General features: G+C 36.0%; 1 protein-coding gene across 2 annotated transcripts in view; it reads left to right on the forward strand.

The window, feature by feature from the left end:
• Window positions 1-1,554: 1,554 nt before the first annotated feature.
• LOC142622404 (dicer-like protein 4) overlaps window positions 1,555-24,402 on the forward strand; it is a 28,957-nt gene continuing 6,109 nt past the window's right edge. Inside the window, exons 1-19 of one of the 2 annotated variants that reach the window (XR_012841903.1) lie at window positions 1,555-1,955; window positions 2,493-2,670; window positions 7,101-7,211; window positions 7,474-7,614; window positions 7,732-7,804; window positions 9,424-9,488; window positions 10,278-10,421; window positions 10,510-10,632; window positions 13,428-13,566; window positions 13,763-13,859; window positions 16,116-16,308; window positions 18,272-18,432; window positions 18,528-18,734; window positions 18,870-19,135; window positions 19,235-19,509; window positions 19,586-20,019; window positions 20,274-20,374; window positions 23,540-23,745; window positions 23,885-24,094. Coding sequence is in view for 1 of the 2 variants with exons in the window: in XM_075795866.1 (XP_075651981.1) it covers window positions 1,684-1,955; window positions 2,493-2,670; window positions 7,101-7,211; window positions 7,474-7,614; window positions 7,732-7,804; window positions 9,424-9,488; window positions 10,278-10,421; window positions 10,510-10,632; window positions 13,428-13,566; window positions 13,763-13,859; window positions 16,116-16,308; window positions 18,272-18,432; window positions 18,528-18,734; window positions 18,870-19,135; window positions 19,235-19,509; window positions 19,586-20,019; window positions 20,274-20,374; window positions 23,540-23,745; window positions 23,885-24,094 (3,396 nt within the window). In the remaining variant the exon portion in view is untranslated. The remainder of the gene's footprint in view (window positions 1,956-2,492; window positions 2,671-7,100; window positions 7,212-7,473; window positions 7,615-7,731; window positions 7,805-9,423; window positions 9,489-10,277; window positions 10,422-10,509; window positions 10,633-13,427; window positions 13,567-13,762; window positions 13,860-16,115; window positions 16,309-18,271; window positions 18,433-18,527; window positions 18,735-18,869; window positions 19,136-19,234; window positions 19,510-19,585; window positions 20,020-20,273; window positions 20,375-23,539; window positions 23,746-23,884; window positions 24,095-24,402) is intronic. The other variant, XM_075795866.1, reaches the window with a different exon arrangement.

A 24,402-nucleotide genomic window follows, 5' to 3' on the forward strand; every position in this document is an offset into this window, starting at 1 on the left:
ATTTAAATTATTGAGGGGAGCTATAAATTAAAATTTTATAGTATTTTTTAAAAAAAGTCACATATTTTTTTTGAAAAACAAACACACACACACACACACATATATATATATATATATATATATATATATATATAAGAAGATGATGAGATAAGGGAATGAACTCACACGCCAATACCAACAAAAAGTCACATCTATTGGTCCAAAAAAACTACATTTATCACATAAATGGATGCAATAATAATTTTGAAAATGAAACCAAATTTGATGGATTACCAAAATAAAATTTTCAAAATTGATAGACCATAATGAAAATACCCCACTCTCTAATTGGTTTCATTTTCAAATTTATTTTTTCATGTCCTATATTTACTGAAGGGTCACATTAGTTACAGGCATGAACGAATCAAATGAAAAATTTCAGACTCAAAGAATCAAAATAAAAATAATCACAATCTATCAACAAAAAGAAAAAAGTACTCTTAAATCTTAATTAATAAAAATCTAATAAGAACAACCAATGACGTAGTGGGCATGTGGCTTTCGTAAAGAGCGAGGAACCTGAAAGATGCTTCACAAAAAGCGCTAGACTTAAATGGGAATCGAATCGTGGACTTTACAGCATTCGCAAGTAAAGTCGTTCATTTCGAGGCCCACGCACAACAAATCAGTACAGAAACCTCTCTCTCTCTACTCACCCAAAAAAAAAAAAAAGAAAAAAAAAAGGGGTAACCAATATTTTTTTTTTGGTAACAATAATAGGGGTTAATTAGGTTATTGCAGCCCACGGGCAGGACACTTGGATTAAAACTTATCTATTAAAAATTATCTATTAAGGATTGGCTGCATCCAAAATAGATGAGTTTTAACTCGAGCGCCCTACTCGAGGGCTGACGTAGTTTAACTAACTCCTATTATTGTTTATCTAAAAAAAAAATCATATGAAAAATACTAGAAATAAAAACTTAAAAAACAAAATTTACAAATTGCTTGTAATTGATTATTGGTAATAAAAATGTGATGTTATTACTTGACTCAGATGAGAACCAGTAAGAAGCTGACCGTTTGTAATATTGTTGTAAAATAATTTGTGTCGGTAGTATTACTCAAACATCAAAGGCTAACATATCCGAAATTTGTGCTACAATAATTCCAAAAAATAAAATAAAAATTGTGCTACTACCAGTTGGGTAGTTAGGTTTAACGCATTTTAAACCTTACTAATTTGGTATTTAAATTCTACGTGTTTTATGAGATAGTTGAAAAAAAAATACGTGTTTAGAAACTAAGTTGACTTTAAGAACCAAATTGGTCGGTTTTAAATTTTAAATTCTCTTGAACTTTTTTATATTTTTTTGAGAATGAATTCTCTTGCACTTGGTTCCAAAACATCAAAAATGGTAAAAGGAATTTACCGAAATTAATGTAAACGAATATGAATTATATTATATGCTCACGCAAAGACTTGTGTTGTTGGTCGGTCCATTGGTCTTCTCTCTCACACACTCACATACACTGATACATATACAAACTCGCGCTCCGTCTCTCTCTCTCTCTCTCACACACGCACACGCACACACACACACACAAACAGAGATTACTGACAAAAAGCCTGAGTGAAAGAAAGAAAAACAACGATGATGGCAAGTGCTACCTAGACTTGTTGATTCTATATAACTCTAGTTTATGGTCATTCTTATTATCTTGTTTTGTCTTATTTCTCTTCTCTTCTACTTCACAACTTCGAGTTCACAGCAGCACACAATGCCAGACGGCGGAGACGATCGTCCTTCCGCCGGTACTACGGAGTTTGGTGCTACCGTCGCCACATCCTCTTCGGGTGTCTCTGACTCTGGGGTTCATGTTGATCGTGATGATAGTGTTGATCATGATGATGGAGTGGAAGCAGTTTCAGCAACTCGTGCGACTGATAAAGATCCTAGAGAGTATGCCAGAAAGTACGTTCCTTTTCATCTTTATGCTTCATTTCTCATCTGGGTTTTCATTTTTATTTTTCCCAGAAACTTCTTCCTTGAAAAGTTGTTTTTTTTTTGGGTTACATTGGTTGTTGTGTGTGTGTGTGTGTGACTTTTTCCCTGCTTGGCTGCTGGGAAAGTTGAGGAAAATTTATGTAGAATGGGTTCTATGCTTTTGAATTCTATATCGTTTTTGGAGGATTATAATGCTTGATTGACATGGGCTAAAATAGTGGTGCCACACTTAGTTCTTTGAGTTCTCAAACTTTCTGGGTACTCTCTGAAACATAAATTTTGTGTTCTTACTCTACAATTTTTCATAGAAACTGGGCAAGTAACGAAATGCTGGGGTTTATGCTTTTCTTAAGGCTTTGTTTTCAGAACACATAAGCACAGCTTAAGCAATCCAATTGTGTTTGGCTTTGCTGGTTTAAATTGTAATGCAAAATTTCTTTTTTCTTCAGAAGATAGGAGGAGCTTATTGTTGGTTATGTTGTTTTGTGATTATGTTTTCTGAAGGTACCAGTTAGACCTATGCAAGAAAGCTCTGGAGGAGAATATAATTGTTTATTTGGGGACAGGTTGTGGGAAGACCCACATTGCGGTACTGCTTATACATGAGCTGGGTCACTTGATAAAGAAGCCCCAGAAGAACATATGCGTCTTTCTTGCCCCTACAGTGGCTCTGGTTCAGCAGGTAAGCTACTATCTATTTATGTTGGTTTTATAATTCAAAGTTCAGTTTTGGGTTGTATTGAAGTTTGAGACAATCTTTGTAGTTTATATGGCTAGTACATTGCACAATAATTTACTTGTTTGCTCCTTGGCTTAGTTTTTAGTGCTTATGTATGCAATTTCTCATTTCTAATCTAGAGTTTAAGAAGGGGCTTTTTGATTCCTTGTGCATTTACATTGGAAGGGAGTTTTGCATTTAATAAATAGAATCATTTTTGATAGGTAAAAATAATTTTATTGAGACGAGACTGCCTTGTGAAAATAGTCACGAAGTAGCCTACAAAATTACAATTGGAAAAATATTTACATATGGATCGACTTTATGAAGGACTGAATAAAGTTACTATTTGTGAGACTTGATACAAAAGATCACTCATAAAGAGAACTAATGAAAGATACTTGCAATTGAATTGACATGCACTCCACATCTTCAAAAGTAGGCTGATTTCTTTCCCTCCGTATAGTCCACGTCAAAGATAAGGGTGTAAGGTTCTAGATATCTGAATTAGGTCCCCTACTCTGCCACCCACATAATCAATCAAAAATCTTCTTTGGTAATACCTACCAAACCCCAAACATCCTGAATATCAAACTCCATAACTCAAAGGCCACATTACAATGAATCACAAGGTGGTCCATGGTCTCCCTGCTACAATGGCACCTACAACACCAACTGACCATTGAGTAACTCCTCTTGATGAGTTTCTCACGGGTAAGAATGTTCCCCCAATTTGCCATCCACACAAAAAAAGAAACTATCCTATGAACATCATTTCACCTTACTGTGAACTCATGATTATACTATGAACTCATTACTCCTTGATATTTTTTTTTTGATAAATAACGTAAGAATATTATTAAAAATAATAAAGAAAATGCCAAGACGAGTACATTGGGGATGTACTATGGGTACAAAAATCAAGAAAGAAAAGAACAACGGTCAAGAAAATTAGAAAAGGAAGAACAAGAAAAATGAGAAAAAACCACACTCCATTCAAAAAGTGTGTGTAAGAAAAATGACTTAATTTCCAGCAAAGATCGTTCACAGCCCTCAAAACTTCTAGCATTCCTTTCTCGCCAAATGCACCAAATCAAGCAGTGAGGTACTAATCTCCAAACATCAATGTGACGATGTCGCGCAAACTTTCCTTGCCAAGCCTCAAACACCTCAATAACAGTACGAGGCATAACCCACTGAATGCCAAACAAACAGAAAACCAAACTCCACAACTCCCAAGCTATGGTGCAATGAAGTAGAAGATGATCCACCGACTCCCCACACCTCTTACACATAGAGCACCAGTCAAGAACTATCACTCGTCTTTTACGAAGGTTATCTGTTGTTAAGATCTTACCTAAGGAAGCAGACCAAGAAAAGAAGGCTACCCTTGGAGGCGCCTTCGATTGCCATATCATTTTCCATGGAAAGGAAACAAGATTATGAGGGTAGAAGGAACTGTAATAACTTCTAACCTCAAAACTTGTATTCCTTGCAGACTTCCAACAAACCTTATCTGGACCAAGCCCTCTCACTAACGAGGAATAGACTAGCCCCATAAACCGGTCAAAGGCTTCCTCTTCCCAATCTTGTGGTGGACGACGAAATTGCGCATTCCAGTGAAACCTCCCAGCAGACCAACCCATAACTTCAGCCACTGAGGAGTCCTTGGACCTACTAAGACAATATAGCTCCGGAAAGGCCTCTTGGAGAGTACAATCCCCACACCACACATGCTTCCAAAATTTTACTCTAGTACCATCCCCCACATCATAAACAAGAAGTTTAGAGAAGTTCAACCAACCACTTCTAATATATCTCCACAAGCTGACCCCATAAGGACTTGTCACCTTCTTCGTACACCAACCACCCCACATGTTCCCATATTTTGCCTCTATAACCCTCCTCCATAAAGCATCAGTCTCGGTACCATACCTCCACAACCATTTACCTAATAGGGCAGAATTAAAATTACTCAACTGTCTTATACCCAACCCCCCATCCTGTAAAGGCCTACAAACCTTGGCCCAATGAACTAAATGAAATTTAGGTTCACCACCAATCCCATCCCACAAAAAATCTCTCTGTAACTTCTCCATACGCTTAGCCACCTTACCCGGTAAAGGAAGAAGGGAAAGGAAGTATGTAGGTAAGGACAAGAGTGAGCTTTTAATGAGTGTCACCTTACCTCCTTTAGATAAATACATTCTCTTCCAACCTGCTAATCTCCTCTCCATTCTCTCAAGAATAGGGTTCCAAACAGATAAGTCCTTGAATTTTGCACCTAAAGGAAGGCCCAAATATTTCAAGGGCAAAGAAGACTGTCCACACCCCAACAAACCCACCAAAGCCTCCAAATTGGGTACCCCTCCAACAGGAACCAACTCAGATTTCCCTAAATTAATACGAAGCCCTGACACCTCCTCAAATCTAGCAAGAATCGCCCTCAAATTAGCAATCTGAGAAGGTTCAGCATCACAAAAAATCAACGTGTCATCTGCAAATAAAAGGTGAGATACCATTACTGAAGAACCAGTCATACTGCCCACAGAAAAGCCTGAGAATTGCCCAGTAGATACAGCCACATCCAACATACGACTCAACGCCTCCATCACAATATCAAACAACAATGGAGATAAGGGATCCCCTTGCCGAAGCCCTCTAGAACTGCCAAAGAAATCAGATGGGCTACCATTGATCAAAATGGAAAACTTCACAGTTGAAATGCAATACCTTATCCATTATCAAAATAAGGCTAGACTACCCGAAAATACATAAGTGTCAATTGGTATCTCATTACCTTTGAGGACATATCGACCATATTTTACTAGTTCGTATAGTAGCACGCAGGTGAACATTGCCAGCAAGGTTTCTCTTAGAATCTATACATAAAAACAAAGAGTTTTCAGCAGTTAGGATATTTATGCATATTATAGTTTTGACCAAATTATCCATTCTTCATTAGTTATTTTGCCCACAAACTATGAAATGTCCACGTTGTTTCTTCTTCTCATACGTTACATGCATGAATTAGGATAGGCAGTAGTCCCATTTAAAAACCAGTGAATTCCGTTAAGTGTTCAACTAACTTCATTAGCACTTTAGTAGGTAGTAGGGCTCAAATAAAGTATTAAGATCAACATTCTATTTATTTGAGCTAGATTGCACTTGACTATTAGCATCTGAGCAATAATGATTGAGCATTTAATAGATATCTAATCATACCTGTAAGGACACGTTTTGATCCACAGCCCAAGAGATTTAGATAGTGGCCCAATAAGCCTAAAACAATAAATTTGTTAGAGAGTGGGCTTGTTAATGAACGTTCAATGAGTTAAAGTATAGATCACAGTAGGCTAGTTGGTGTTAGAATGAATAAAACAAACAATTTGAAAAGAAGAATACTCCTCGTCAAGTCCGAGGATGGTGTGTTCTTATATATTTCTTTTAGACTTATATAAATATTCAAGTTCTTGGTTACACAATTGTTTCTTTTCTGTTTTTTCTCTGATGATCCCTTCTATAATGGAATCCTCCTCCTTTTATACCCCCTTTCCTTCTTTCATCTTAGCCTTCCGCGCATAGATTGAATTGCTAATCTCCTTGATACTTGTCCCATCAGCACCTTCTTGAAGTCTTTGTGAGTAGCTATGAGGCTTGAAGTCACTGTTTAGGTATCATCTCCACATTAATGTGACTAATTGATTAGGTGCAGAGCATTCAATGCGGCGGTAACAGCTTTCTTCCCAAATATTTCTCAATTCTCTATTGACTTACTTCTCTCTGAAGCTTATCCTCCCAAGCACGGTTGCCCACTGCCCAGTACATGATGAGTGGTCGGACTTTAGGCTTCCACTCTGTTGGCCGAGGAAGGGTGGCTTCTCGGACAACGTAACCTGTTTATTATGATGAGGCCTCTTCCTTGGCCCAATAGCTTACTTACCTTCACTAAAACTTATTTGTCCTCGGGCTCTTAGACGTCCTCGGGTGTGGCCTACGGCCCAATATCCTTATCTGGGCCTTTCATCCCTACAATACCATTTCATTCCACAATCATTGAGTCCATTAATTTTCACTTTTTCTTGACATGTTTGGTTGAATTTTATAATAATGTACTTGTTTATTTGATTGTTATTCCTGCTGTGTAGACGGTTCTTTTCTTGTAATTATCCATGTACAGAGGTTTTTTATTGCTAACTTTCCCTGTTATATGGCTAAATTCAGTTGATGTACAAGGCATGGCCAAGTTTATTTAAAAAATCTTTTTTTATTTGCTAGTTGCATTTGGTAACTATTTGTTATTATAATGTAAAGCATAAACGCAGTTGCTTCCATTCTGTTGTCACATGATTTTAATCGGTGCTTTTATTTTATTATTATTTTTTCTGTCTTAGCAAGCCAAGGCTATAGAAGAATCTATTGATTTCAAGGTTGGGGTCTATTGTGGGAGCTCTAAGCAGTTGAAAAGCCATGAAGACTGGGATAAAGAAATTGAACAGTATGAGGTAGTTATACTAAACCTGATCTAAAATTTATCACCCAAATTCATTCTGCACGTGGATGTATTCATCCTTCTGATAATTGCGAAGTTATTGTTGCATATAATGTCGTCCTCTCATAGATCAAGTGTTATGAGATCAACATATGACAAGAATTTTTCTTAATTCCCTTTTATTGAGTTCAACAATTGAAAATGGGAAGTTACTTATCCCATGGCTGCTTCATCATCCTTGAAATTTTTCTGTTTATGTCGTTTGTTTTCTGCAGATTCTTGTTATGACGCCTCAAATACTTCTGCGTAACTTGGTTCATTGCTTTATCAAGATGGAGTACATTGTACTTTTGATATTTGACGAGTGCCATCATGCTCAAGTCAAAAGCAACCATCCTTATGCGGAAATCATGAAAGTAAGGGACTCTTGCTCACCCTTACTTCTAACATGCCTCACAAGTTCCCACACGCTTCTTTCTGGTCAGTAGTTTGATATAATTTTTTTAACGCAAATTATCTTGATCATGTTCTAGGTCTTCTATAAACCTGATGTCGGAAAACTCCCCCGTATATTTGGCATGACTGCATCTCCAGTTGTGGGAAAAGGTAATTTGATGTTACGTTTTTGTTTGAAATTTGGAAATCAAACCCAAAGAAATTGTCTGAACATACCAGTTCTTTCATCATGTTAATTTACAACTTGTTTGGTATATTATTTCTGATACTTAATGTTTGACTTGGAGGAGTCTAGACAAAATGAACTGGGAAAGAGTAGTAGTCAGTGGCGGAGCAACGTGTAAGGCCCAAAATTCTGGAATTTTTTTTATAATATATACTAAAGATATATAAGTTTATGAAGTTTGGCCCCTCATAAAGAAGAGCCCCCTCCACACCCCCCCTTCCCAAAAAAAAAAAAAAAGTCTAGCAAATTTTCATTTTAAGTTTTGGATCATTCTTGGTTTTAAGGAGCTATTGATTTTATTAAAATTCCCATTTGGCTACACACATCTTTCATTTAATAATTTTCTTTTATTTATTAAAAAAATCCGAATTGGAAATTTTAACATCTTTCTTACTTATATATAAAAAAAAAAAATTTACCTGTACAGGTGATAGACTGATATTGCTTGAAGAAATAGGGGGGATTATTTAAAACAAAAAAATTATAATAATGGTGATTTTTTCAGTAATCTGATTGGTAATGGACAACCTTTGTTTATTCATTTATAGTTTAAAAGGATGATAATGTATCAAGATTATAAGGTATGGCTTACTCTAGTACTAAAAACAAGATTTTTAGTTTTCTCTCACATACATAACTTGGTCCTCCCAAGAAACTTTTTTTTGGCTCCACCCTGGTATCAGTGATAGGTACTGCATATTGATGCTGTGTTTAGTTTGATTATTAGATACATTTTTTTTTTTTTTTTTTGATAAGTAAACAGAAATGAATGATTATTAGATACATGCTACAAAAATTTGTTGCTACTCTCCTTTTAGATGATAAAGCATTGGAGCTTTTAAGATTTCTTGAACTAGTAGTACTTATCGAAAAAAACCAAAAAGAAGATTTCTTGAACTAGTAATTTTGTTGTTTTTTGAACAAAATGTTGTAGTCTTTCCTTTGCTTCGTAATAGTAATTCTGATTTAAACGCTAAAGTGAATCATAAAAGTAATTTTGATAAAGAGTAGCACTGACGTAATTTGGTGAATCCCCCTAGTCTTGGACTTTATCTAGTTTTTTTTTTTTTTTTGTTTTTTTTTGTTTTTGGGAGCAATCTATGAAAAAAATTAAACATTATAGTAGGTTGAACATGTGAGCTAGACTGCTGATAAAGTCTAGAAGGGATTGTGCCAGAAGCCTAAGATTGATTCTGCTTTAAACGGATTTGAAGTGAGTAGGGGGTGGGAGTGGGCTAGTGAGAGGATCCCCTTTTTGTGTAGCCTGTTTTATACCTTCTGGTGAAAAGAAGAAATAGAAAAAAGAATTGGGCTGTTAAATTTTTTAAGAATTTTAATGAGGGATTTAGCCTCGCACTTGCAATGATCAAGGTATGTTATAATCTTGATTCTCTTGTAATATACCTTATTGGAGATCCTTGTGTTTCTGCCTAATGATAGTTCTTGAGACACTGTTCTGGTTATGTAGTTCATGTCTAGGTTGTCAATAACTCACCCCACTTCATTATACCTTAATCTCTGCATGTATGTGTTACTCTTTCAGGTGCTTCTGATCCAGCAAATTTACCAAAAAGCATCAATAGTCTTGAAATTTTACTTAATGCAAAGGTGGGCTATAGAACTGTTGATTTGAGCTATAATATGGGCTGATACAATCCTTCACACTCTTTTCTACTATTGATGGTGGTATAAAATAACATTGTTAACTAGATTACTTAAGACAACTTATAAAATTTCACAAGATTTGCTTGTGCCCCCTAGATACAGTACCTTACAAAGAGCTGTTTTATATGTTAAAGTATTCTTATCCTTTTAATATACATAACCAACCAGTGTTCTTGGAGCTCCCTCTTCGTTTTTAAGTAAATTAATTTTACTTGTATATAATAATAAAAAAATAAAAAAATGTTTTATGGTGGCATGTGGTGATCTTGACTAGTGCTCTGTTCCCTCACGTAAGTGCTTGTAACTCTTTTTTTCTTTTTTTTTGGGGGGGGGGGGGTGTGTGCGGTGAGGAGGGGGTTTGTATGCTACTTTATTTTCATTGATGCTCTCCATGGCCTTTGGTGCTGTTTGCCTGGATCAAGCAGTACTTGGTTTGGCCTAGGCATTCCAAAATCCAAACCACAATAAGGTTAATGGAATTCATTTGCCATCTTCATATGTGAGAACCTAAGGAGAGCTCACAAGGCTGTTCTTAGTTGTGTTTATGTTTGACCCTAAGTGTACTTGGTCTGCACGTATATATATCTGACCTACATATTGTCTCTGCCATTTATGCAGCAGAGAATAGGTATGATTTGTATCTTTAAACTACAGTTTGCACTTAGGTCTGATACTGCAACATTTGTTTGATTAAAGTTTTCACTTCATGTAGTTTTCCACGTTGTTTTGTAGGTTTATTCTGTTGTAGATAAGAGAGAATTGGATACTTTTGTGGAATCTCCTGTAGTTAAAGTATATGATTATGGTCCCGTTCCAAATGGCACATCTAGCTACTATGTCACACACTGTAGTAAACTTGAGGAGATGAAACGCCAGGTATATTGTTGTGGCATTTATTTTGGTGATAACTTTGTTTTCCTCCAACTAGGTTTCACTTGTCTCTATTTCTCTGTGATATGAGCAGTGCATATCAACACTTAAAAGGAATGATCACCAAAGTCGGCTGAACGCAAAAAAACGACTAAGCAGAAATCATGATAATATGATATTCTGTTTGGAAAATCTTGGCCTTTGGGGAGCATTACAAGTAAGCCATTGTAGCATCCAACCGATGTTTTTGTTTCTTCAAAATATTTTTCTTATTTGTTCTTTTTACCCCTTGGTTTTGTGCTGTTTTCATTCAGAAATACTAATGCGTTTGTTGGTTTAAATTTGTCTAACTTTTTTCCATGTATTGCTTTTGTTAATGTTGCACAAACTTCTGTGGTTTTTATCTTCTGCTGATCTCAACTAATGTTGATGCAATCATCTCTAGAACATACTTATATCCAAACATCTCTGAACTTTTCTGGAAATACAACTGCATCTTAGAAGATTTCTTGAATGTGTGCTCGTTATTGTGGAAAAAGAGGTTGGGTGGGTATATGAGGGAGGTTAGATGTAGGTTTTATGGAGATTATTGATAGATAGAGAGGAGGGCGTGGCGTGTAACTGGAGTGGGTTTGGCTCCCTTATGGTTTGTGTTTGAATTTTTGAATGTTTTTCTGTAGACGCATATGGACATGCGTGAATGACTCATAATGCAACTAAATATCACAAAATTTGAGAATAATAGAAGAGTGATGATGCTGGCCTTTTCCCATCAAATACAGTGCAAAGTTTACCGGCTCTGATATTTTGAGCTATGGTGTTTCAACATGTTGTCATTATGGAGAAGTTCTGTTTGTTGGGTCATTCTCTTTTGCTGGCTGCCAAGTACGAATGTAATTATTATAATATATTGTGATTCACTTTTGAGAGAACTGTTCTTGTGGAATTTATTAAAATTTTTATGTAGCAAAACTAAAACTAATTTGAAAGTTATAGCTTGCAATGCTACTTGGAAGCACAATTAATTAGATGAAGACTATGAGACATCTTGGTTATTACTGGATATTAGTGTCTATGACTGGTGAAAGTTCTGAGGACGGTGCAGGTGGAGTAATATGGTTGATAATGTGGGATTTTTTGTTAAGTTAAATGATTTTTTCCTTTTAATATTTTTGAAAAACATATTTGTGTATTTTGGTGGATATCAAGTCAAATTCCGTTATATATTGTTATTGTTATAAAGCTCTCACAAAGGGAGGCATCCATTCTTTTCCTTGGAGAAGCATTTGGAAGGTGAAAGTTCCTAGTAGAGGCCTTTTTTACATGGACTGCCACTATGGGAAAGATCCTTACTTTGAATAATTTGAGAAAGAGGAATATTTGTATTGTCAATTGGTGTTGTTTGTGCAAGAATAGTTGGAAATCTGGGGTTCATCAGCTTATCCATTGCACCTATGCTTGAAGGTTATGGAATTTTGTCTTATGTTTGTTTGGGGTTTCTTGGGTGATGCCAAAGCATGTGGTGGAGTTGTTGGGGCAATCCCACTGGGTCTCATGTGGACCTTGGAGAGAGTAAATCAACCCACCTTTGAGGCGGAGGAACACTCAATATTGGATTTGCAGTGTTTTCTTTTTGTATGATTGGATGGCTGTTGTGGGGGGGTAAAAATGTTCGAACAAACATTTGGGCTTTGGGCCTGATTGGTTAATACAAGTCTGTTTGGTCAGGGTCCATAGGCTCATAGGTTAGTCCGCATTATAGTGGTCCGAGGAGTTGTCCGAGGAGGAGTATATCCTCGGACAGGCCCAACAATGGCCCTGGGATTTGCTAAACGGATTGGAGGCAAAATTCTGGAAGAACTGGTGTATAAAAGTGTGATCCAAGCATCCTTTAGAAGTAAGAACGTGTGAGAAATATCTGAGAAAAAAGTTGCTACCACCACATTAAAGGCCCTGCATCTACCTCCCTGGCCACATTAATGGGGAAGTGACCTCTGAACAGTAGAATTCAACCTTCCTACTATTATTTGAAGATTTCACGAAGGTGGTGGATGGAATAAGTATCTAAGAGGTAAATTTGTGTGACACGTAGATGAAACATGGAAGAAGAAGAAGTACATAAGAAGACGAGAGAGGAAAGAAGGGGGCGGCGGCTGGTTAGCTGAAAAGAACTAAGAACTGTAATTTTTGGCATAGAAAGAGAAGTATCATACAAATTGTCCTCGACTTACATCTGAGGAGGTTTTTTTGTCATATTCATTTGTCTTTTGCATAGATTGCGGCATTTTAGCCGGAAGATCAAATTTCCAACATCCCGAACCTAGGTTTCAAACCCATACTCTACAAATTTCATTGTATAAGGCTCATTGGGCCTGAGCCCATCACTTGTTTTTGAGTCCAGGTACAAATTGTGCACTTACAGCTGTGATGAGTGTTCATTTCTTCTCTTCTCTTCTCTTGTAGAGTTTTTAGATTTATGTACTTTCTGTTGATTCTTGCCTTTCCTTTGTACATGAAGGCTAGCATGGTTTTTTTTTTTGTTCTTTTCAATAAAATAATTAATTATTTTTAAAAAAAGGACGGTGGATATTAAGTTGCTTTTAGGAAGTGCCTTTGGCTGTCCTGACTTGCATTTTATTTTTGTTTACTTTTTTTTGGGGGGGGGCTTGGGGGGGGGGGGGGAGCGGGGAGTGGAATGTGATGAAGTAGTGGAATCCTCGGCTAATTTTAATTTTAATTAAAGATGAGAATCAGCTTTGCATGTTGTTGGACACCATTCATCTTGTCTATACCACATGAAACCTTTTCTCATATGATGTGATAGACTAACATGATATGTTAGTGTTGCCTTATCAGTTAGGAACCTTTCTGTTCAATAACTATGGTGTCCAAACTACATATTCTAAAGTAGAGATGCTTCTTAATTCCGGTAGCCGTAATTATGTGTTCTTCAATTGGAGGTTGCTTGCATGCTTGTAATTTTCTATCTTGTTTTGTTTTCCCCTTTTCAAGGCTAGTCGCATTCTTTTGACTGGTGATCACTCTGTGCGGAATGAATTAATAGAGGTGGAAGAAAATTTCAGTGATGACTCTGTATGTAACAGATATCTAGCTCAGGCTGCCGAAGTCTTTGATTCCGATTTAATGAAAGGTATTAGAATGTGTTTAGAAATATTTTGGTTGCGGCCAATAATATCTTCCTGGCAGTATCTCTATTCAAATGATCATAACTTAGTGTATCAACAAAGTTGTGTGCTTTAAATATTTGAAATAAGAAAACATTTAATCTATGATTACTATAATTTTTTACTCTTATAGTTAATAAGTATTTATATTTTTATCTGTAGATGGCATTCCATCTGATCTGTCGTGTGTGGAGATCTTAAAGGAGCCATATTTCTCAAGAAAGCTTTTATGCCTAATCAAAATTCTTTCATCCATCAGGTTGGTACTAAAAATCTGTGTGTGTGTGTGTGTGTGTGTGTGTGTGTAAGTGCTGATAATCTGTTTTTTGTGCTTTCTATGACAAATATGTCTTTTGACTATTTGACTATTATTACTTATGAAAAAAGACTAATAGATTAGATTAGATGACTAACTATAACAATCTCTTAAGGAATGGTTTTTTGTGTTTGTCACAGTTCACCTGTAACACCTCTTACTCGTTCTATCCACTCCCTTTTAAACTTCAAAATAAGGGAGTGACTCTTTCCATTCTCTCTATTAAAACTCTCAAACAAAAGAATATAAGGAATATTCCAAAATAATTCCTTTCATTTCATTCCTTCCCCTCCTCCCAAATGGGGGTGTAAGTGGAGATGTGCCTTAAATAGTCTATTCAACTAAACTCAATTAAGCCTTAATCCAAACTAAATTGCAGTTGCTCCATCGATCCCTTTCCAACTAATTGGGTTGTTGAAAGAACTCACATCAACTCTTCTAAAATACAAAAAGTGCACAATTTTACACATTTTACCTTAAAAATCACTCGCATTAGCTCTTCTAAAATTGTGCAAATTTCCAAAAAGTTATAGTAACCGTGTAAAGATCCATGGTTACTGTTCACTTGTGCATTAATATTTAATTAATTTCTCTCTCTTTCTTTCTATTCCATTTTGTTACTTGCTTCCTTCTTTTTCTTTTCTCTCTATCTATGGCTTTTCTCTTTCTCTTTTTCTTTTCTTTCTTTATTTCTTCCCCTTAATCTACAGTCCTTGCTCATCACCTATTAGCCACCACCACCAGTCTAATTGGTGGCTCTCCTTTGTTTCCTACCCATTTTTATTCTCTCTCAACTTAAAACCCATAATAGAGCAGTTCATTTTCCTCTTTGGTGCTCTTCTATTTTCTGCTACCATGCTCACCGAGATTCAGAACTTTGCTAGAAGTGCGAGTGACTAGGTTTGCTGATTTTGGTGGTGGTTTGCTTAGTGGTATCTTGGCTGGAATTTTTTGTGATTTGGATGTGGGGGTTTTGGTGTAGGAAGAGAGGCTGTGATTTGTGTCTGTAGAGGTTTGCCTTGAGTTTGATTTGGGTTAAATTGTGTTTGTTTGGTGAGAAAACAAAGGAAAAAAAAGAAGACAAATAATAGTAAAAAAATAAAGGAAGAATTAATATTATATTAAAAGAAAGTGTAAAATAGATAATGTAATGTTGGTATTTTTGCAGAGTGGTAAGGCCAAAATAGATGGAAATTTTTAGATGGACTGATGCGGTTGCTCTTACATGCATCTATTTACTGCCATTATATCTTATCAGGGTGATTCTTCTCCTCACCTTCTTGTTTGTCACATCCTTCTTCACTATCTACCTTGTAAATATGCAACAAATTTTTTCCTCCCATTTTTTAATTCACCTCTCTCTCTCTCTTTCTCTCTCTGTGCCAACACATTGATAATCAAACTGACCGAACTGGATGAGGAGCAATGTTAATCAGAGTTTGAAAAACCAAATAGACACCCTTATTTTGACTAAGCGTGTCCTTATCTAGCATTAAGGAAAAAGCAACACCAAGAAACAATCAGGCCCCTTGAAGTAACCAAACATCCCTAACAAGAATTTCTTATCTGGGTCAAGCCATCCTTATCCAAGATAGTGAATAACCAACATCAATAACCAAACAAAGGCAAACAGGAGTATCCTTATCAAGATTAAGCTGTCATTATCTGGGATAGTAAATAACCAACACCACAAACAAAACAGGAGTCTTCCTTGTCAAGTTTGAATTGACAATGCTATCGATACTTAGAAACTCCCAGTGACCACCAAACCAGCACAAATGAAGCTCATTGACGGCCTGAAAAACACGATACGCACCTAAGTATGTTGGAAACCACCATGCTTCTGTCAAAACGACCAGGAACTGAAAGGAAGAGCTTTTATAAAAACAGGGCTGATGGTTTTGCATTAGGGATTCGGTATATTTACAGAAGTGCCACAACCTTTTTTTTAAGTTTCTGGAACTGTTTTAAAAAAATACTGCTTTGGAGTTTTCTAAAAATTGTTCTATATAGTGTTTTTTGAGTAGCTATTTTTTAAGAACTGAAAACAGAAAATACCCAACCAAATGCCTTGAACAAACTTTTTTTTTTCTTATTTATTTATTTTTCAATTTTGAACAAGTGCAAATAATCATGCCCATACATGTATGTGTGTGTTTGTAGGCAACTATTCTGATAAAGCTTGTTTCCTTTTCTCAGGTTACAACCAGATAGGAAATGTATAATATTTGTTAATAGGGTTGTTACAGCGAGATCTTTGTCGTTAATATTACAGAAGCTTAAGATGTTAGCATCTTGGAAGTGTGATTTTCTTGTGGGAGTCCACGCTGGACTAAAAAGTATGTCTCGGAAGACCATGAACATTATACTTGAGAGATTTCGATCGGGAGAGGTAATGCTTAATGTTTTAAAGATTCTATCATTGGTTTCTTTTCTTTGATGGCATCTAAAAAATAATCAAACTGCACTTAACTTTTCTTAATATATTCTAAGATGCATTAGACAATACGTTTACCCCTTATATGTGCACATAAGGGACAGACATATTGGATGCTCATTTGTTACATGACACTGAGTGCACCAACATCTGACATGACAACGGGGGTCTTGGTTTGAGATTTGTTTGACTTGCTTATTATTGGACATGTATCCATTAGAGATGCCAGACAAAGGAATAGTGCAGCTTATTGGAAATTACTATAAGCTGTTACAAGAACAATGTTGTACATGTCTCTATGAAAGTTGTTACTTTGTGTGGTATCAAGTAACAAACAAAGAGCAGAGTTTCAGACTAAACTGTTTGAGGATCTTTATTGTAGAAATTGTTATCTAGTGCGATCCATCACATAATTGTTTACATTATTAAGCAATTAACAGATGATATAGGATAGGTTTAGGAGCTGTTCCTTTGGGCACTTGTCACTTATTAGAGAATTATTCATTTTTCAGTAACACTTTTCATATATTTCTTGAATTACTATGACCCAAAAACATTGCCACAAGAAAACCTTCCAATAATGACCAAATTCCCTTCCGATGGCATTGACATTAATCATTTTTATATCTTGACTGTAGGTCATTTATGCACCATTGAGTATTGCTAGAAAGGAAAAAATTGTATCGTTCTAGAAAACCATAGGTGAGGTGTCCCTATTCTAGACTCTTCTAGAAGATACTTTTGGTGAGGTGTCCCTACAAGCTTCATTATCAGAATATTCTTTGTAATATTCTATAAATCTTCTTCTATATACATGTGGAATGAATTAGGTGAGGACTGTATATAGAAAACAGCTCCTCACTTCTCATATTCTCTTCTTATTTACATCTTCCTTTTTATTAACAAGTATATAATGGGTGGAAAATACCTGCTAATATAAAATAGCAATGCAGTCAAATATTCCTTTCCTATCTAATAAGCATAACATTGAAAAAATCTTGGTGATGATGATGATCATTGAGACCCGTTTTTGCAATATATTGATTCTGTTAAGAGTATCCAATCCAAGAGCTTAAGTCAGTAAGTGGTGAGGACTAACAAGACATACTGACAAGCAACATACCCAATGGGATTCCTTCAAACTTTTTTTCTTGTCCGTGCCCTACAGAATTAATCTAAGACAAATGGGCTTGATGACCGAACTGAAACAAAGACCAATGGGCCTGGCACTAGGAGCAACAACAAACAAACTGAGCTCTAATATAACATTAGAGCATTCAACCCAAAAGGCTTAAGCTCATGGGCAATGAAAAATTTACAATATTGTATCACTCATCCTCATGTGTGGGTCCACACTTCTCCTCAATTAGTTGACAAATTACCACTTACCGTAATAGCTTAAATGATGGTGAATCACTTAACCATTATTCTAATACTCCTCGCATATGGAACTAGACTCCCTCTCAATTAGTGGGGTCCAACTTGTGGAATTTTCAACTTTAAATGGGACGAAGAGTGGAAACATGGTTTGAATTTGGGACTGCCTGATTTGATCCTATAAAAAAACTAAAACTATCACTTACCTGACAAGCATACGCTGATTGTAAATGGTGAATTAATCACATAACAAGTAATAAGCTCAAACTTCTTTCAATGAGTGGGTGCTCAACATGTGCAATTTCAACTTCATTGGGAAATATGGAGGGGAGACATGGTTCAAAAACCTGTTTTATTTATTATTATTTTGTATCCATTTATTTTATATAGAGAAACTTGCTTTGATATCATGACAAATTACCATTTATCCCAATCGTGTAAGCTGATGGAAAATGATGAATTTAATCAATTAACTATTATTCTAATAAACTCTCTAGAAATTGAGGCTAATCGTTAATTTCTACTGGTGTTGCTTTGGCAGTTAAATCTATTGATTGCTACTAAAGTTGGTGAAGAAGGACTTGATATTCAGACATGTTGTCTTGTGATACGGTTTGATCTTCCAGAAACTGTTTCTAGCTTCATACAATCAAGGGGTCGTGCACGAATGCCTCAGTCTAAATATGTGTTTTTGTTGGACAGGTGTCTTTTTAAAGCATGCATTGTATGTAAGTCCATCCATTGGTTCTTTTTCTTTTTCTAAATAAGACTAACTACCATTTATGTTATTGATTCAGTGGCAACCAGAAGGAGGTAGATTTGATAAAAGATTTTCAGAAAGATGAAGATCGAATGAACATGGAAATTGCTATTCGAACATCAAATGAAACCTTTATTGGTTCTGAAGAAAAAATTTATAAAGTTGATTCGTCTGGTGCTTCTATCAGCTCTGGATATAGCATCTCATTACTCCACCAATATTGTTCAAAACTCCCCTGTGATGAGTATGCCCTTTCACTAATTATGATCATTGTTTCACTTGAAAATTATGAGTTTAATCACTTGAAAACATTGTGAACTTTGTATAACTGATCATATCTATATTTTGAGATGTATTGTATGATTTCTTTTCTTGGCAGGTTTTTTGACCCCAAGCCAGAATTTTCTTATTTTGATGACATAGGAGGTACTGTCTGCCACATAAATTTACCTCCCAATGCTCCACTACGTCAAGTTGTTGGTGCCCCACAATCTTCAACTGAAGCTGCTAGAAAAGATGCCTGTCTGAAAGCAATTGAAATGTTACATAAAATGGGTGCCTTGAATGACTATCTCCTGGTTGGGCAAGATGATGTAGATGAAGTCGGATTGGGGTCGGATTCTTCTGACTCAGATAGCTGTGAAGGTTGAAGCATTAAGCCAAAGAAATTTTGCTTATTAATGTTTCTTCTCTTCTTTTTTTCATTATGTCATATCAAATGTCTTTGATTTTGCATGTTGTCAGGTGAGGGTCCCCGAGCTGAACTACATGAGATGCTAGTTCCTGCTGTGCTAAAAGAACCATGGACTAACTTGGAGAATCCTGTCCATTTTTACTCTTACTATATAGAATTTAGTCCTCGTCCTGAGGATAGGATCTACAAAAAATTTAGTCTATTTGTCAAAGCAGCCCTGCCTGAAGAGGCCGAGAGAATGGAACTTGATCTTCATCTGGCTCATGGTAGATCTGTGATGACCAAGTTTGTGCCATCGGGAGTTGCAGAATTTGATAAAGATGAGGTAGATGGCATTTGTTGGAAAAAATTTTATGATGGTAAACTAATCTTCTGACATTGTCCAATTTATATTTTTACAGATTGTGCTGGCACAGAATTTTCAAGAAATGTATCTCAAGGTCATCCTTGACCGATCAAAATTCGTTCCTGAATCTGTTTCCTTGGGAAAAAGCAATACTTGTGAATCGAGTTCATTGACCTTCTACCTGTTGCTTCCAGTAATTTTGCATGATAGTGATAACAAAATTACTGTAGATTGGAAGATTATTAGAAGATGTTTATCTTCCCCTGTTTTTAGGACTCCAGAAGATGCCATGGAAAAGGAAAATTTTCCTTTGCGTGATCATTTGCTACTTGCCAATGGTTACAGAAGCATAAGTGAGGTTACGGATAGTTTAGTGCATGCTCCTCCATACAAACAGGGTTTTTTCTTCATCACTAACATAGTTGATGGAAAGAACGGACACAGCCCTCATTCAGAAACTTCAAGCTATGCAGAGCACTTGTATGAGAAGTATGCAACTAGGCTTCTTGACACTTCGTTGACTATTTATACCATTTTGGAATCTTGGATTACTCCTGAAACACATTTTATGTCATGTTATGCCTAATTTCTGCTTATTTAAAGGGAATTTGTTAATATATAATGAACTTAAAAGCGTAATAATAAATATCTAATTTTTATATATGCATACAAAATATACTAACTTCTGTTGCTTCTCTTTTATTAATTTATTAAATCATTTTTTCTTAAATGTTGGAAGTCAGGTTTGGCATTCTACTCAAATGCCCTAAACAACCTCTTTTGCATGCAAAACCGCTTTTTTGCTTGCGTAACTTGCTACATAATCGAAAGCCAGAAGATTCAGGTAATTATTTCATTCGGTTTGTCATAGTTCTCTTTTTGTTGGGGTTATTTGCATTAAGTAATTCCTGCTTGTGTTGCAATTCTATTAATTTTGGAGTGTGTTGCATCTCAACCATGTTTTTTCTGGATGTTTTGTCGGGCTGCATCCTCTGTATACCACCATCCCCCTCATTTGCCCGCGTGCACACACACACACACTTATTAAAAATTCAGTGTATAATTAAGCTTTTGCTGCAAAGATTTTGTGTTTATTGAGCTGAATACTTTCGTAGTCCTAATGATATTTCCATTTAGTACTGAAAGCAATAAGAACCCTGGAACTTCTATGCGACTAAAACCATTTTTCACATTGGTAATTAAATGCGAACCCTGTGGGTCTTGAAACCCACGACCTCACCCTTCACCTATTCTTACAGGGGAGGTGGTGCCAGATAGAGTTCATTATTGGCTAACACAATTAAAAGAAACAATCCACCGTATTGAAGTTGCTGCATTGTTCATAATCCATATTCAATTGGAGAGCTATTTTGAGTTCAGTGGGGTTTATCTGCTTGGTGGAAATTAAATGGCAGTGTTGACATAGATAACTTAAATTTTTGGAAAGGTATTTTATTAGCAGGAGATTTTGTGGTTGAACCCCAAGACAAGCTCCCAGCTGGTTTGAAAATTTATGTGTGTTAGGCTCATGCATGGGAGCTTATGCATGAGGGATTCTTGTAGTAGATGAAATCCATGGTATGCTGATAGCTATAAGCTTTTGAGACAACTAGTAATTTATCAGGTAGGATGTGACTTGCTTTCATTGCTAGACAACAACTAGAATCTACAAAAGATAAAACTCTAAAGATTAGTGTTAGCTTTTGTAGTAGATGGTTTATGGTCGGGATTTTAGAATCGAAAATCAGGAATAGTAACTGGAGTTTGAGAAAGACAGGATAATATAGAAAGAGAAATATAATATTGAATCCTAGATTTAGAATTAAAGCATAAATAATCTTCCATACCTCAAAGAAGAAAATCAGAACTATTTATATGCTAGAAATTCTAGCAAACATTGAATACTAGATGTAGAATAGGTCAGATCACAACCGAGAACTTAAAATGACAAAACCATAATTTGTTCGCTGCTATAGTGGTGTATAAGATACATGTGCTACAGTAAGTTGAATTAAAGATAAAAGGAACAAATAAGAGGGCAAGCAAATATAAGTAATATCTTACTGGATGCTTAAATGAGCTCTTGTTGAGTTGGCACCTCCTCCATTTGTAAAAGAAGCTGGAGGGTGAGGACACAAGTTCAAGACCCACCGGGTATCTGTAACTTATCAATTAAAAAAATAAGTTGACTCTTTAATCTAAAATAAAAGGTCTAGCTAATAAAAGTGATATCTTAATGGATGCTCCAAATTTTTTACTACGGCTTGGTTGTCGTTTTTGTTGGATCTTAACGGATGCTCCAAAGCTACTGGGGTACATTGTAACTTGATAGGGCCACTGAGCAGTTTTGGTTCCTGAAGTTTCAAATGAGTGTCATTTGTCTCTCTGTCCACTTCCGTTAGTTTCCTTACCTATGTGTCCAACAGAGCAGTGACCCGACAACTTTTTTTAATTAAAAAATTACAAACCAGCTTGGGTCTAATGGAGCAACCTGTTTCTATTTGTGTCATTCCCCAATTCAAACCCAATAACCATATTAAAGAGAGAGAGAGAGAGAGAGAGAGAGAGAGAGAGAGAGAGAGCCCAAACCCCCATGCAATGCTGTCCTCCCTCCCATGCAATGGCATCCTCCTCCCTCCAGCACTCTTGTGGCTATGCTCTTTGGTCCTTTGGGTCAGCTTCCATATGCTTGCTGTGAAAACAATGGGAAAAAAAAAGGACAAACTTGTGAATCTTATACTCAATTCAGCCTAATACACTTCCTTCACTTAAGCAGAACTGCAGAAGTGTAAAAAACAGTACCCAAAATTATTTTTTTCCCCAATTTTTGGATTAACAGAAACCAAAAAATGCATGACTAAAAAAATTCTTTATGGGTTTATTTAATTTTCATTAGGTTTCTCAACAAACCTGCACATTGGTTAGAGAAAGCATTAAAAGATTAAATATTTGTAATAATTTGATTGTTACAATGGGGGAGGGGGGATTTGAGCCTTGGATGTCTTCAGTGGAAACTTTAGGAGGTGCCAACTAGTTAAGCTACAAGGCAAAGATAAAATGTTTTTATTTTATTTTATTTATTTTTTATATAAAAAAAAGTGGATATTGGGTACTTTAGGAAATATGACCTTGGGGGCCTTCATAGGGAGCAAGGTTCCGACATTGGTCTTGGATGAAGGGATGACTTTCTCAACTAAAACGCGATTCAGCAGTGGAAGTAAATGCATTGCCGTCTAAGAAGCTAACAAATACAGAGTAGCACAGAGAGGCCAAAGTTTTGAGAAGTCTACGGAGGGGGCAGGACGGTTTCACATGGGGGTTAGAGCTCAAACATTCTCTCTCTCTCTCTCTCTCTCTCTCTCTCTCTCTCTCTCTCTCTCTTGTTTCAATTAGGTTACTGGGTTTGAATGGGGGAAAGAGAAAGAGACCTAGATAGAAACAGGTTGCTTTGTTAGACCCAAGCTTTTGTGTAATTTGTTAATAGTAAAAGAGTTGCCACATCATTAAAAAAAATGCCACATCATTGCTCCATTAGACACATAGACAAGGTAACTAATGGAAGTTGATAGAGGGAATAGTGCTCACTTTTGAAATTCTTGAGACCAATAGTGCTAATTTAAAATTTCAGGGACCAAAAGTGCTCTGTTGTTAAACTTTAGAGACCAAAACTATATTTCGGCCTCCTTAATATTGAAATGGTTAATGTGAAAGACAGAGGTTAAGTGACAAGTTATTTTATTAAAAAAAAATTGAGAGTTTAGAATTGAACATGACGTTGATATAAAATGTAATACGTGTGGGCATAGGTGCTTTTGTTATACCTTGCTCTCCCTAGGAGCCATTACTCTTTTATCTTGTTGTGTTTTCTTTAAACAAGAATAATCTTCTTTTTTGACTATACTCATCTCAGTGTCTCTTATAGCTCTCTCTCTCTCCCTCTCTCTCCCTCTCTCTCTCTCTCTCTCTCTCTCTTCAATTATTGTTCATAAGCATTAATTGTCAAAAACAGAATCACGCGAACTGGAGGAGTACTTTACTGATTTGCCTCCTGAGCTTTGCCAGTTGAAGATAATAGGCTTTTCTAAAGATATTGGTAGTTCAATATCTTTATTACCATCAATCATGCATCGTCTGGAAAACTTGCTTGTGGCCATTGAACTGAAGAAGAAATTTTCTGCTGCATTCCCTGAAGGAGCTGAAATTACTTGTGATAGAGTAAGGCTTTCTCATGTATAGTATTAACATAATTGGCTTTGATGAGAAATGATAACTTTATTGTTGCATTACTTTAATTGCACATGATCAATATTTTTGCGGACCTCAATCGCTACTAAAGTTATGAATTTTTTATTAGGTCCTAGAAGCACTCACCACTGAGAAGTGCCAGGAGCGCTTTTCACTTGAAAGGCTTGAAGTACTAGGTGATGCTTTTCTCAAGTTTGCAGTTGGACGGCGCCTTTTTCTTTTGCATGATACCCTTGATGAAGGAGAACTTACTAGGAAACGTTCTAATGTTGTAAACAACTCCAATTTATACAAACTAGCAATTAGGAGCAAGTTACAGGTAATAAATGAATTTTAGGATATGATTCTCATCTACTTATTATAAAAAAAATTATATGCTTTTTACTTCCCAAATATGAACTTCTCTGTCATTCTATCTTGATTTTTCTTTTCATTTGCTTTTGAATTAGTTAACTGAGAAAATTCAACCAATCATCCTAGTGATGAAGTGCAAAATTTAAGTTTTCCTTTCCAACATGGTTTGAAGGTGATAAACATGGCACCTTCAAAAACTGAAAAACTAATGTGATTGTTGATGGTCAAATGGAAGTAACAATAACCTACACAATTAAATGTTGTTTGATATGG

Source organism: Castanea sativa, chromosome 1, assembly GCF_040712315.1.
Source record: "Castanea sativa cultivar Marrone di Chiusa Pesio chromosome 1, ASM4071231v1".
Classification (NCBI taxonomy): Eukaryota; Viridiplantae; Streptophyta; class Magnoliopsida; order Fagales; family Fagaceae; genus Castanea; species Castanea sativa.